General features: G+C 37.2%; 1 protein-coding gene across 2 annotated transcripts in view; it reads right to left on the reverse strand.

Annotated features, from left to right (window-relative positions):
• Positions 1-2,038: 2,038 nt before the first annotated feature.
• LOC126108126 (zinc finger protein 83-like) overlaps positions 2,039-14,935 on the reverse strand; it is a 107,300-nt gene continuing 94,403 nt past the window's right edge. The window contains exon 8 of one of the 2 annotated variants that reach the window (XM_049913376.1): positions 2,039-2,162. In XM_049913376.1, coding sequence (XP_049769333.1) covers positions 2,125-2,162 — 38 coding nt within the window. In that variant the 3' untranslated portion in view covers positions 2,039-2,124. Of the gene's footprint in view, positions 2,163-11,380; positions 11,484-14,935 lie in introns of those variants that run through there. The other variant, XM_049913377.1, reaches the window with a different exon arrangement.

The raw sequence follows: 14,935 nt of genomic DNA on the forward strand, positions 1-14,935 counted from the left end.
ATGAATCACTGGTGTATGGCAAACTGTACTCTGATTAAAATTACCTTGTCAACCTGATGTTTCAGCGAGTAGAGTGGTAGGAGCAAGCCATCATCCAACCAGATTGTTTTTTGAGGGTGACATGCTCATTGTGTTGCCTGTTTTGTACATACATGCAGCAACTCATCTAGCGAGCCTGGCTACACTTTGGCAATACTGCCTGCTGCCACTGCAGTTTGTCAAAGTACTTGTAACTGGAGTTTATCCAATTGGGATAACTATGGTAGAGGTTATATTGTCTTCTTCAGAGGAACACTAACTTAAGAATTATGATCAGTCAAAGTAAGTAAGATCAAAGTGAATTTACCAAATTAGACTGTTCACTATAGCCTGTTTCCAAATTTCCAGATGAAGAAAAAAGGTTTTAGCTTGCAGTCTTCACCAACACCATTGCTTCTGCACTTTTTTTGAGAATATTTTGATGTATAATTTAATCCAAGAGGTCTGTAATCATGTTCTTATTAAGAATGATAAGAACAGAAAAGAATTTCTACTTATCTGAATCATACATGCCACACCTGAAATCCTTAGCCCCTAAATATACATTTTACACTGTACCTTGTTCACTGCATTATTTAGTTTCACGCTGAGAGGCAAAAATTGAAAATGCACCACCACAAACTGTTCATCATACTGCAAACCAAAAAATGTTTGTATTTTTTAACATTCTTTTTAACACTGCTGTTTGTTTGAGACTTTCTTTGCCACATTCATTGCTGTACACTGAGTCATAGTGGAAAGTCTTTCAAGATGGATGAAAAGTAAAATAATTTACTCTTCTGTAGAGTTAGTTGAGTGTGTATTAAATCATCCTCATTCCTTATGAGGATGAACAATAAATTAACTACAAACTTTACATATGCTACACAGTGTAACTGTGGTACTGAGGCAGTATCAGTAGAAAGTCTCAAACCTGCCTTCATTGCTCCTCCCTGAGATGAAATACTGTGCAACCCACCTGTTCCTGTACCTGCACCACATGCCCTGTGGTCACACCACTCCCTGCTTCATCTCGAGTAACACCATCATCGGTGTATGCAGACACCCTTGTCCTGTTGCCTGCTACACCACTATTCACTCGCACTGGCAGACAAATAAAATGAAAATTCTGAGAGATTCCTGGTGCACCAGGCTATCATGTGCACAGTAAATGAGGGGGTGAGATGACTTCACTCTCTGATACTCCAACGGCACTGCCTCCCTGTGTGCCAACTTGTGCCCAGGTGCTCACTACAGCTCCTGCTGTTTCCACCTTTGTCAAGAAATGGCCCAGCCATGCCTCCACCCAGGTGGCCTGCCACAGACTGAGTTAGTCACCACCCCCCAAAGTTCTTTGGGAGGACAGAAGTCAGATGAGGCACAACACACCATCAATCCACACTGTAGGCTCTACATTTTTTCAAAGTAGGGGTGCTTCTGTGGTGACTGCAATATCGACTAATTGATTAACTCCATTGAAATTATGCTGTACAAAATTCTTTGAGAGGTATAGGATGCCGTCTTAAATTTGTGTTGAATGTATATGTATCTGTGCACCCTGCGAGTGTTTTGATGCTTAATAAAATTATTTGCTGTGCTCTATCACACAGTTGTTCGTTCTAGTTGAGGTAAAATAGCATCAATACACACCCTCAGATGGTAAATATATTGACGGTTTGACAATATTATTGAATGTGTGAGGGTCTCCTTAGCATGGAAGAAAGAAGAATACCCAGTTGGGTTCAGATGTCGACAAAATTGTGATTACTCGGTTGTTTCAGGGTATGTGGACTGCAGTATATGAGTCTTTGTATAGTGAGTGTATAAATTTCTGCCATAGCATTTTCCTCAAACTGGGGCTACAATTATGAATGTTACCTATGATCAATTGGAAGAATGAATCAATACAGTATGTTTCATTGTAGGATTGTTTCACTTTAACTTCATTAAAATCTTACATGCTTCCTGACATTGTTTTAGGTTAAAGTCCATCCACAGGCTACGATCCATCTGCACAAATATCTGTGCTAATGTCTGTGGGTGCAGCAGATCGCTGCAAATGTGGTTTGTTCATACCAAAGAGATTGTTTTCTCTATCTCTTTGGTTCATACGATATAGTTCCAGTTTACTGACCACACACCATCTGTTGGTATAGAAAAGAAATTTCAGTGGCATGCGACTAAGTTCACATAACCTCAAACCTCATTTTACTTCCAGAATGAGCTTCTGTAAAGTTTGGAAGGTAGGAGACGAGGTACTGGCAGAAGTAAAGCTGTGAGTACCGGATGTGAGTCGTGCTTCGGTAGCTCAGTTGGTAGAGCACTTGCCCGCGAAAGGCAAAGGTCCCGAGTTCGAGTCTCGGTCGGGCACACAGTTTTAATCTGCCAGGAAGTTTCAAGTCTCATTTTACTTATTCATAAATGGAGTAGATTCAGTTATGATCTATGTTGCCAATTTGTGTTGCAGAAAACATGCAACAGAAAAATCTATCAAAATGGTCTCGACAGTGGCTGCTTAGCCAAAGCCAGTTTTTGCACGTAAATTTGCTTCATGAGTTACAGGATGAACCCAACGACTGTCGTAATTATTTGCGGATGGCTCTGGATACATGCAATTATCTTTTGATGCTCAAAACTCTTTGTATAATATGGAAAAAAAAGTTTTATGAGGAAATCAATTTCCCCCTTCGAGCCAACAACAGTGAAGTTAAGCTTCCTGGCAACAGGAAAGGGCTGCCCTGTGCTTTTTAAACAATATCCCCTGTCCTCTATCAAGATATATGCAACTGCAAACTCGATGAAAACATTTTCAGTGCAAAATTTTTGGGAGTCCATATCTCAACTGTATGTTAAATTGTTGTCTTGTCATATCTAGAAAGAATATTCATTAAGCTTCAAAAGTTATATTGCTTAATTTTTTACTCATGACTGCTTACAACTGAAAAGCATTGCTCAAAATCATTATTATTCATATACAGTATATATACTTGATTGTGAGATTAATGAGTAAACAAAGTGAAATCGTTGGAAAATCATTTTATGCCAGTCAAAATATATGTGTAGTTGTGTACAAGTCTACTTCAAGGAAGAATTAGAGAAAAACAAATGAAAGTCCAGAAAGTTAGAACTTTAAACACACTGTATGAGAGGAATAGTCCTATTCCACTACAGACTTAATAAATTGCTAATACATCTTGTTCTGATTTTGGGTAAATTTATTGCCTTGATGGAGCATTTATGAATTTAATTGTGTGTCACTCTGGAATCCAGCAATTGTATTTAGTAGATGGCCAGTGGAAAGAATGGGAATGACCATGGGGATACATAAAGTGACCAAGGCATCTTTTTGTTTAAATGAAGTTTCACATACATTTCAGTACCACTAAGCATTGTCGTACATGCAAGGAACGTAATGCCACAGCTGTCACAGTATAGTTGAAACGGCTGGAATTTCTTTGTCTGATTTAAATGCATGAACTGCAAATGCTGCAGGATCATTGGAAACTCTGCTTTCTCTGATCTCCTTTAAACCAATAGGCTTGAAAAGTTGATTTACTGCTGTAAAGTTTCACTATGAGGGGAAAAAGATACCTTGTTAAGCCCTATGCTTCCCCTGGTCCAGACAGTTGCTTCCACTGGTTGTGTAGTAAAATACTTGCTGGCTTCCAGTGGAACACATATTTAATATCATAAAAGCACCATCAATGCCATCATCATGAAGGCAATACATTTAGTCAGATAGACAGTATTGGCAATTTATTTAGGCTGAAGACTTATTTCAAGTTGTATAGTGCATTTAAAGTTCTAACTTTCTGTACTCTCAATTTTTTTGTTACAGATTATCACTTGAAATTGATTTGAACATAACTACACTTGTCTTTGAGCAATTTTCACTGATTTTGTTTCCATTTACCCATTAATGTCACATTCAGCATATATACTGTGTATGAAAAGTAATAACTTATAGCGATTGATCAAAAACTGAACTATATAGATTCTACAGCTTAACAAATACTCTTTCTAGGTATTAAAAGACAAAAACTTAAGGAACATACAGGGTGACAGTTATTGAACGATATGGAAAAAAAACAAACGTAAATTAGTTACACACTACGGAATGCATAGACTTTATTCAACATGTAAAAATCACTACAGATATTCATATTTAGGTTTCGATATGTTCGATAGGCCTTCCACCATTGGCGATGATGAGCTGCAGACAAAAAGCAAAATTCTGCATGACCCACTGAAGTGTCAGAACATTGATGCTGTCAATGACCTCCTGAATGGCTGTTTTCAGATCAGCAATGGTTTTGGGGTTATTGCTGTACACTGTGTCTTTAATACATACAAAAAAAAAAGAGTTGCACATGTTCAGATCCTGAGAATATGGCGGACAATCAAGGCCCATAGCAGTGCCCTCTGGGTACCCCGGAGCCAGAATGCAGTCCCCAAAGTGCTCCTCCAGGACATCAAACACTCTCCTGCTTTGATGGGGTCAAGCTCCATCTTGTATGAACCACATATTGTCAATATCAGGGTCACTTTGGATAATGGGGATGAAATCATCTTCCAAAACCTTCACCTCCCGTTCAGTAGTCACCATGTCACAAAGGAATATTGCACCAATTATTCTGTGACTGGACATTGGACACCACATAGTCACCCATTGTAAGTGAAGAGATTTATCGATCACAATGTGTGGATTCCAAGTCACTCAAAGCACCATTTTGCCTTATTGACAAACCCATCCAAATGAAAGTAGGCTTTGTCACTAAAATAAACCATACAGTGCATAGTAATTCCCATCATGACTGCAGCCAACCATGAAGTTTGAACATCCTAATGCAAACCATTCAGAAGTTATGACGATTTTATTTCATACAGTTCAATAATTGTCACCCTGTATGTTTGACAATCCCCCCCTCCCCCCCCCCCCCCCCCCCCCCCGCAAAAAATAAATAAATAAATAAAAAATTTTGCACTCAAGATGTTTTCATCAACTGTGTGGATCATATATTTTGATGGATGACAGAGGCTATTGTAGAAAAAGCACAGGAAGACAAAAGGGCTTTGGGTCATATTACCAATTAATAGCTGAATCTGTCTATAAAATTAGTGTCAGCAAAAAAGTTGTATGTTAACCAAAATACAGTTTTGTCAATTTTGTCACAAAATGCATATAATCAAAATATGTAAATAAATAATTGGATCTTAGAAAAGTATCTGAAATAATTCAGTACTTCCTCTATTAACATATCACTATATTTCTATGTAATTAAGAAACTATCCTGGCATTTGCCTTACAACTCAGGGAAACCATGAGAACCCAGATTAGGGTTGAATATTAACATATTGTGATACGGTTCCATAGTGATAAGTTTCACAGTGTGTGAATTTAAAATTTCACTTCAGAGCACACTTAAAATCGCTGATCCCAGATCACAGAAAACTACTGCTTTCCATCCCTCTGAACTCTGCTTCAAGCTGTAAAGATACTGAGGCAACACTGTTCACCATGAAACTCATGAGGATGGGTATTAAGCTGGTAAGGATATTAGTATGAGAGATAATAAATATGTGAAATGTGACTAAATATTTAATGTTTAATATTATAAAAATAAAGTTTTAAACATAAAATGGCAACAGTCTTAAATACCATAAAACAGGAACAACATGCCTAAGTCATAAAACAGTTTCAAATTTAGTAGTGACTTCAAGCTAAAAGAAAGTAATGGATGACACTACATGCCCCAAAAATTACGTAATAAAGCAGTTTTGCTCCAGAGAATGGCCTACTTCCCAATAAAATAGGCTTGCCAGTGAAAAAATGGTGTCATGAACAACTAGCTAGGGAACTTCATCAACTTGACCTCATATTGTCTTGAGAAGAAACACATGAGCCAGATATCAACCCCAGCAATTGATCTCCTTGCAAATTGAGGCCATTATGTGGATGCTACCCAGGTATGGCCTTCTCATTGTACAGCTTTTAAACATTCACTCTGTAGTGTTTGTCACACTTCCCACTTCACTGCAGCTGCACATCTCCAAATGCAATGTACTATGTGTGAGGTTTAGTAAGGCTGCATTCACAGTGGCACCAATAAGAGTCACCAGACACCTGAGATCGCTCAATAACATTGGCTGGCAGCATGGTCGCAGCGCATCCGATCTCTTCATCAGTTTAATACAGATGCTATACAGCACTTGTATTGAAGCACAGAGGCACTGTGGTATCAACTCCACCCTAACAGGTTAAAATCTAACCTACTTCATACATAGAAGTTTTATGAATATATGAGATGACGGGAGAAATGTTCTGTAACATACTTGATGTAATTCATGGTGACCTTGAACAGCAAGTTATAAACACTCAGTTTCATTGAATTTACTTCAAGTTGTATGGACATACATCAATTAACCTTCAACGCCTGTCATTTAGACACAAGTGAAAGACAAGCATAAAGTGCAGCATAAGATACTCTGAAAACCTAAAGCACTTAAAAGTGGAAATACATACTGTACACCACATTTGCAAATCATTCCATATTGACAGAATCACTACCGTACTGGCATAAAATGCCAGTAAGCAGTAATAACAATTTGTAGACAACTAATGACAACCTACCACAAAAAAGATCCAGTACAATAGCTTTACGTGTAAAAGATACACCACCTTTTTTTACTTGAACAAATTATTTTTTGAGGTTATAATCTATATCAAAATTTTCCAATAAAGATTTTGTCTATATGAGTTTTCGAATAAACCTGTGATTTTAATCCATAGATTCTGAACTATAATCCGATGATATATTCATCCTCAGGATGCCAGAAACTCACTATTTCTTGGACTAAACTTATCAGTTTTTCACATTCCATATTTGGTGTATGAGAATGTTGGTTAATTTAGGCAAAGAAAACAAACTGATCTAAATTTCATCGACTATTGTCTGAAGCCTGTATGTTCAGGAGATTGTATCGGCTATAGTGTGATCGCACACGTAGTGGCATACTGATTTGGAAAGACTGGCCGTCTCTGGCCGACATCAGTCGTCGGCGGAGTACTCTGATGAGGGAACCAGTGTGACCACTGCCTAAGAGGTGTGTGTTCATGATGTCAGTTAATCCACAAGCTATTGTGCGACACCATCACGAGTGGTATAGAATGATAGCTAAACTGCAACAAGTAAATGTCAAAGAACTAGAATTCTTGAAAGTCGTCACCAGTACGCATCAAGATTTGTGATTATTGGACGAGCTTCTATATACCATAAATGAAAGCATCACACTTTCCTTATGCTTTTCCTTATATCTTTCAATTTGTTGCAGATACCATAGACAACTGCACCAATGTAGACCTGCTAGATACAGAAGAAAATAGTGGGCTGACGTTCAGTGCATGTGTACAAGAGGATGAGGACAATAATGAAACTACTTTCTCACCAATGTCACACTTTCGTTGTATCAATGGGGCAGGAGTGTGCAGTCGAGGATGTCATGATGATGAGGGATGCTTTGACAATGTAAAATTGTTGAATACCACCTTGCCCATGCCCATAACAGAGGAATATATACAATATGCCGTTGCCTTTCAGAAAAGTGGAAAGAAGGAGAATCTATCTTTCAAGACACTCAAGAAGAGCTTTAAATTATTAAAAAAAGGAAGAGGGGTCTGTATGTATGGAATAAATAATTCTAAAACCATGGTGCGCATCATCAAAAGGTTTCAAAAGTAACTATAATCTCTTTGGATAAATTTAACAATGCATGAAGCAGTAAGTTCACGATCCACGACATTGACTTGCAGCAGTGGGGCATTCAAGCCGCAGTGGAGGTGGGCCTAATTAATTTCAAGGCATCTGCTGAGTGGGTTTACACCTTCAAGGAGAAATAAGATATTGTGTCATGGAAGATAACAAAAAAGCCACATAATGAAACAACCACAATTACTGCCAGCGAAAAAGTCGTCACCACCACCATAGCTGTTATGGAAGTGGTCGGTACACAGAATGTTTGCCATATGGATCAGAGTGGGTTTAATTTAGGAATGACGTCAGATTGAATGCTTGTGGAAAAAGGGACAAAAGATATCATCACAACTATGCAGTCCATCAGTAATACGACCCACAGCTATACACTACTGCCAATGATATCTACAGATGGACATTTGCAGTCACTTTTGTTTATTGTTTTAAAAGAGCAACCAGACCACTTGGGTAGAATGTCAAACAAAATTTGTTTCACATGGATAATATTATAGTTGTCACCTCATCTTCTGAAAAGTGAATAATGAATACTTAAAGTGGTGAGAAGAGCTGTTTTATAAAATCATCTGAGTTGATGAAAGATCAGTTTTAATAGTGGACTCATTTTCTTGTCACAAATGTTTGTCAGCGCAAGAAGAACACAGAGTAGAAAACATGACCTGTACTGACAATACCACCAGGTGACAAGATACTGCCAATGACTAAATGTATTTGGATTCCGCATGTTCAAGGGGCTCATCTGGGAACACCATCCTGCAAATGCATTCGCTTCTTCACAAGCAATTATGCGCACCAGTGTTTAGGTCAGGTTTCGCAGATACGATGCGGCAACACCAGTGAGCATCCAGACTACTGTGAACATTGAGTGAAATACTGTTTTGACACAGGTGAAGTGATATATTCATTGTGTCAAAGACCGTGATTTTTAATGTGTAGTGAGTGTCAAAGACCTCTTAGCTTTGAGCATTTTTATCTTGTGGTTGATAACTGCAGTAGGAACGAATGAAACGGTCTTTCAACATGTAGCACAGTGTAATTTAATTTTGGCAGTCAAGGATGTATGTTATTTTCTTTGATATGTAAAGCTGACACTATTAAAATGGAGTACAGTTGTAAGAGTTACTCTATATAGGTTGCATTTCATACTATTATTACCTCTTCCACTTCCATAGCTCTTTACATTTCAAATTATGATGGACTCGCTACTGTCACTTCAATGCACAGTACTTTATGTTTGGGTATTACGCAGTCATAGTGAAGTGGGGCGCATGACAAACAACCCCTAGCTCGCGAATTTTCAGAAGCTATACATACCTGTGTAGTGTATGCAAAATGGCCCAAATTTCTGCGTAAGACTGATTACTACGGGTTGGAGGATATACGACGAACATCAACAAAAGCAAAACAAGGATAATGGAATGTAGTCGAATTAAGTCGGGTGATGCTCAAGGAATTAGATTAGGAAATGAGACACTTAAAGTAGTAAAGGAATTCTGCTATTTGGGGAGCAAAATAATTGATGAAGTTCGAAGTAGAGAGGATATAAAATGTAGACTGGCAATGGCAAGGAAAGCATTTCTGAAGAAGAGAAATTTGTTAACATCGAGTATAGATTTAAGTGTCAGGAAGTCGTTTCTGTAAGTATTTGTATGGAGTGTAGCCATGTATGGAAGTGAAACATGGACGATAAATAGTTTGGACAAGAAGAGAATAGAAGCTTTTGAAATGTGGTGCTACAGAAGAATGCTGAAGATTAGATGGGTTGATCACATAACTAATGAGGAAGTATTGAATAGGATTGGGGAGAAGAGAAGTTTGTGGCACAACTTGACTAGAAGAAGGGATCGGTTGGTAGGACATGTTCTGAGACATCAAGGGATCACCAGTTTAGTACTGGAGGGCAGCATGGATGGTAAAAATCGTAGAGGGGGACCAAGAGATGAATACACTAAGCAGATTCAGAAGGATGTAGGTTGCAGTAGGTATTGGGAGATGAAGAAGCTTGCACAGGATAGAGTAGCATGGAGAGCTGCATCAAACCAGTCTCAGGACTTAAGACCACAACAACAACAACAACAACAACAACAACAACAAGAACAGGGGTTGGTATCTTTCTAATGTGTTTTTTTTTCTCTTTTCAAGAAAATATGACATCAAGTTGATAAAGTTCCCTTGTAAGCATAACAGGTTCACATACTGCTCATGTCACTCCCATGGTTATAAGCAGTGACACCAGAAGCTGAGCACTCCAAATATAATGCATTTCAAAACCTAATAGGTGCATGAAACAGAATAACTGCTTCACTTTATGGTGAATCTATACATTATACATACCAACAAGCAGCTCCATAACAAAAACTGTGTGCACCTAGATTTAGAGAAGGCTGCTTCAGCATTAAATAAATTGTAACATTATACCATTCTACAAATGGCAACTTAGAAAATCCTCTCACTCAAATGGAATCCACTTTGTTGTGCATAATGTGTGGTTATTTCAATGTACACTTCAGCAAAGACACCACTAAGGAGAGAGAACACTGATCATAAAACTAACTGAGATGACTAGTTGAACAAATGATTTCTGACCATAGAGCACAAGTCATGGAATGTGGAAGAATGAACATAGTATACTGGTAAATTGAAAAAAAGAAGTATTGTACTATTACACAATCACGTCAAACCAGCAAATAATCCTAGCTCAAAAGGCAATATTCCACAGCAATTACTTACAAACTAAAAGAATTTAAAGAAAAGATGTATAAGTAAGTGTGAAGAAAAGTAATGATATGTACTTAGTTTTTGTAAATGATTTTACACACCTGTGGACAGTTCTCGTAGATGACAACATTGTACTCTAATGACTTTAATGCTATCCTGAAGATGTAGAGTGATGCAACAAAGGAATGGTTTGTTACACACAAAGCTATTGTAACAAGTATCAATTATTAAGCAATACAGATAAACTGAATGGGTGAAGAGTAAAATGCACAAACGGATTAAAATTAATGTGTTACTGTAGTAGCAGAAAGAAATTACACTAAATTTCCAAAGCTAAATTATGAAACAACAAGCAGTTCTCTTCAACTGCATTAAAAAGAATTTTACAGTGAAAATTTGAAAATAAAAATATAAAGAATATACGTGATACAAAGTAACTATATATCGATATAATCAGATCCTGGTAAACCCATACAATATGCTGTGTACTTCCTGAGAGGCTTACCTTGTTCTGCCATGTGATTTACGACTTATTGCTGCTGTTCTTACTGCTGCTCCATCTTGTGTAGAGTGTGTGATATCGCAGATTGAATTTCAAAGTTCCGCTTATCCCTCCATTTCCTTCCCTCACTCCTGCCCCAGTCTGTTTGGAGTGTGGCTGTGTACTACTGTCTCTTCTCATCTACTAGTTCATCTTCTGTAGTATGTTTCTTTATCCCATACTTTGATAGGGGAAGGCGGGGGGGGGGGGGGAGGATAATAAGATTCCTTTATTAGTAATGTTAAGAAATTTACTATTAAAATGAGAACTGATTTGAGGCAAAAATTGACGAACTTTCTGGTAATGTATGAAATACTAACGTTTAAATCAATTTGTAACATAGTTTTTACGATAGAGACTGTATGTAGTACCATTAAAATCGGTACCATAAATGAAAAATTACCCCTGGTTTGTGATTATTTAGTTTCCTAAGGAACCTGGAAGATATGAAATGGCGCATTAGGACAGCTTATTCACGATTCTCTTGTAACATATAGATATTTACTGAATAATTTAGTTATTCAGTAACAAAAAATATTAAGTAAACACAAGAAGACCCGACCTTTTGCAGAAGGACATCATATATCGACCCACCAAAGTGGAGTTTTGTTCACAAATGCTTTGCTTTCAGACAAATCAGTGAATGTGGAATGTAGGAAACCTATGTGGAATACCTACATTATTTAATGATTCAAATGAGCCACCACAACTGTAACTTAAGGAAAGACTGTGCATATGTGGTAATAAATCACTAAAATCAATAAAACTGTTTCCCAGAACTGAGAAAACCAATTTCACAACTGTTGCTAAATCTGAGCCACAAACGGCAAGAATCTTCAACACACTCACTTTTGAAGCAGAAGTAATTACCTTAAAAAATGTTCATGTATTAGAAAGCCGAGTGAAGTGTAAGAATGGGCGTATCATTAGAATCCACAGAAAATGTTTACCACTCAAGGAGAGTGCCTATCATAACAACAGAAATAAGGCTTTGCATGCATGAAATGTGTTTATATTCTCTTGATTTCAGTGAAATAAGATGCAAATATGGGCACAACGGAAAGCATATATTCATGAACGAGCTGTAGCTTGTCACAGAACCAGTGCGATTTGGCTGTTTACACATGTATTTCACGGTAACTAATGTCTCTTGGTAACTTGCTAACACATGGATTGCAAAATACAACAACTATTCCATTAACTAAGTAGGAAATAACTAAAAAAGCATTATCCTTATGATGCATGTGACAATCTGCTTTTTTGTCACTTAGAGCACTACTGTTGCTTCAGCTGTCAAACAGTAACAACTTTCACACTAGTCTGTGTTGTAACTGTGATTAGGTTATAAAAAAAATGTTTCTTTTTATAATGTCAAGTAATGAAAAGTAATAAGCTTATTAAATAGATTATGTAACAATTACACATCATTTTCTTTTTCTAGACCCCTGAAACAACTGGTGAATGGATGCAAGTGGCAAAGGAGTTTGAAGAAGATTGGTAATTTCCACACTGCATGGGGCACTGGATGGGAAGCACACTGTGAGGCAAGCTACAAATGACCGTGGGAGCTACTATTACAATTACAAACGTTGCCATGGTATTGTTTTTATGGCACGTGTAGGTGCCAATTAAAAGTTACGGTATATGGATGCAAGATGTGATGGAAGAGTTTCTGATGGTGGTGTGTTTATCACCTGTTCATTATCTTCAGCCCTGGAGCCTTCAGCCTTGATGTTCCTCTGCCTCATGCACTCACAGTCATAGAAAAGGCCACCTCGATGTAATTGTAGCTGATGATATATTCGCAATGAAATCGTAATTAATGGAGCATTATCCTTTTCATAACCAACCAAGTACAAACAGAGTATTTAGTTATAGATTGTCAAGGGCACAAAGAGTTGTTTAAAACTTTCTTTGCACACATTGCACTATAGTTCAGAGTATTGAGGCGTCCACTGATAGCACAGCCTGAGCAAACCATAACAACAGTTTCAGGTATATGTGCCCTACACAATTTCTTGATGGTTAGGAAAGGGGGCAATTATGCAAACAGATGCAATTTAGATACAGAGAAGGTACAGAATGGTGAAGTATTAGGGGTTTCATGGAGGAATGAAGAGCAATGAACACAAAATTCAAACAGGAAAATGTAATAGAAATTCTTGTGATACTTGAGCAGTTTGTGAAGAATTCATTAATTATATCACCACATGGCGAAGTAACTTGACAGTACAAATACATTTAAAATGTAGATTGCAGATTTGAAAATTTACTTCTTTCAATTTTATAAACTGTTGTAAGAAATGAAAGCAATCTATTCTACTCCATAATCTATTTTTCTGGTTGTTTATAGAACTTTACACTGTAATCTAATCTTCATAGAGTGTGGCTGTATTCCATGTCAGTGACAACCAAGTTCCGCTATTTTAATGTATTTTGTATTATTTGAATTAGCAATATATACTAGATTTCTCTATCATTATTGCAAATTACTGTATTTAGCATTTCAGTAAGATTCACCTGAGAAACATGGGAAGGGTTGATGCATGTATTACTATGCCTGTGTATTATTTTGTTTCAGATAGTCACAGCACATAAGCACTCAATTTAATTACAGAATAACAAGTAAAATGACAGGAAATGTGTATGGTAGACCTGTAACTGATATGCTACTAAATATTATTTCAATTTTGAACCAACTATATTTTGCACAGTACATTTACAACTTCCACAAGGAGTTATGTTGGACAAGAGAGGGACAACAACCTACCTTTCCTTCATATAAACAGTATAAATGGCTTGCTTCATCATAATATAAGTAATTGTTGATTAGTCAGTGCATTCACATTTCTCAGGCCACAAGTCAGTACAAGAGCTCGGAACTTGTATTCTCAGTGAACACACAACTCAAAGGAAGTGAATGCTTCATTACATTTAGTAGTAATAAACAAATTCTCATATATAATTTGGCCATATAAAAATCCAGTGTAGCCCCCATTTAGACAGGATAGTCATAAACCACCAATTTAAATAGTTTTTCCACCTTCCCCATCATTTCTACAAGCTTATTCTTTTTAGGAGGGAAAAACACTTGTAATACTGAAAACCTTTCAAGAGAATCTATTAGGAGCAATACCTTATAACTATCATAATGACCAAGTATCATTTAAAAGAAATTTTTTACAATTATTTCTACGACGTATTATCAATATTCAATATAAGGAGCATGAACATAAAAATACAAATCTTCCTCTGTAAACAAAACACAAGGTTCTACTACAAAAACTGATGAAAATATTGCATTTTGAAATTAGGTAGGAGCTTGTATATGACAGTCTGAGCTTCTGAATTCATATAACTTCTTTACATCATAACTGGAAAGTACTTGAAACTTCCTGGCAGATTAAAACTGTGTGCCCGACCGAGACTCGAACTCGGGACCTTTGCCTTTCGCGGGCAAGTGCTCTACCATCTGAGCTACCGAAGCACGACTCACGCCCGGTCTCACAGCTTTACTTCTGCCAGTATCTCGTCTCCTACCTTCCAAACTTTACAGAAGCTCTCCTGCGAACCTTGCAGAACTAGCACTCCTGAAAGAAAGGATATTGCGGAGACATGGCTTAGCCACAGCCTGGGGGATGTTTCCAGACAAGTACTTGTCCTGCAACATATTCTGGAGATGCTTATTTATATAGGTGAACTTCAGTTACACAAGATTACAAGGATTTGTATGGGGGTGGGCGTCAGTTCTTAACTATTCTGGACAATTTGTTATGGAGTGACCCATATCTGTACATATTTATGGCTAGAATTATATTGGCATGAGTATCAAGAAAATGATATCGTCTGAATCTTTAACAGATAGGAAAAAAGGGACTTTTTCATACAT

The sequence above is a fragment of the Schistocerca cancellata genome, chromosome 11 (assembly GCF_023864275.1).
Source record: "Schistocerca cancellata isolate TAMUIC-IGC-003103 chromosome 11, iqSchCanc2.1, whole genome shotgun sequence".
Classification (NCBI taxonomy): Eukaryota; Metazoa; Arthropoda; class Insecta; order Orthoptera; family Acrididae; genus Schistocerca; species Schistocerca cancellata.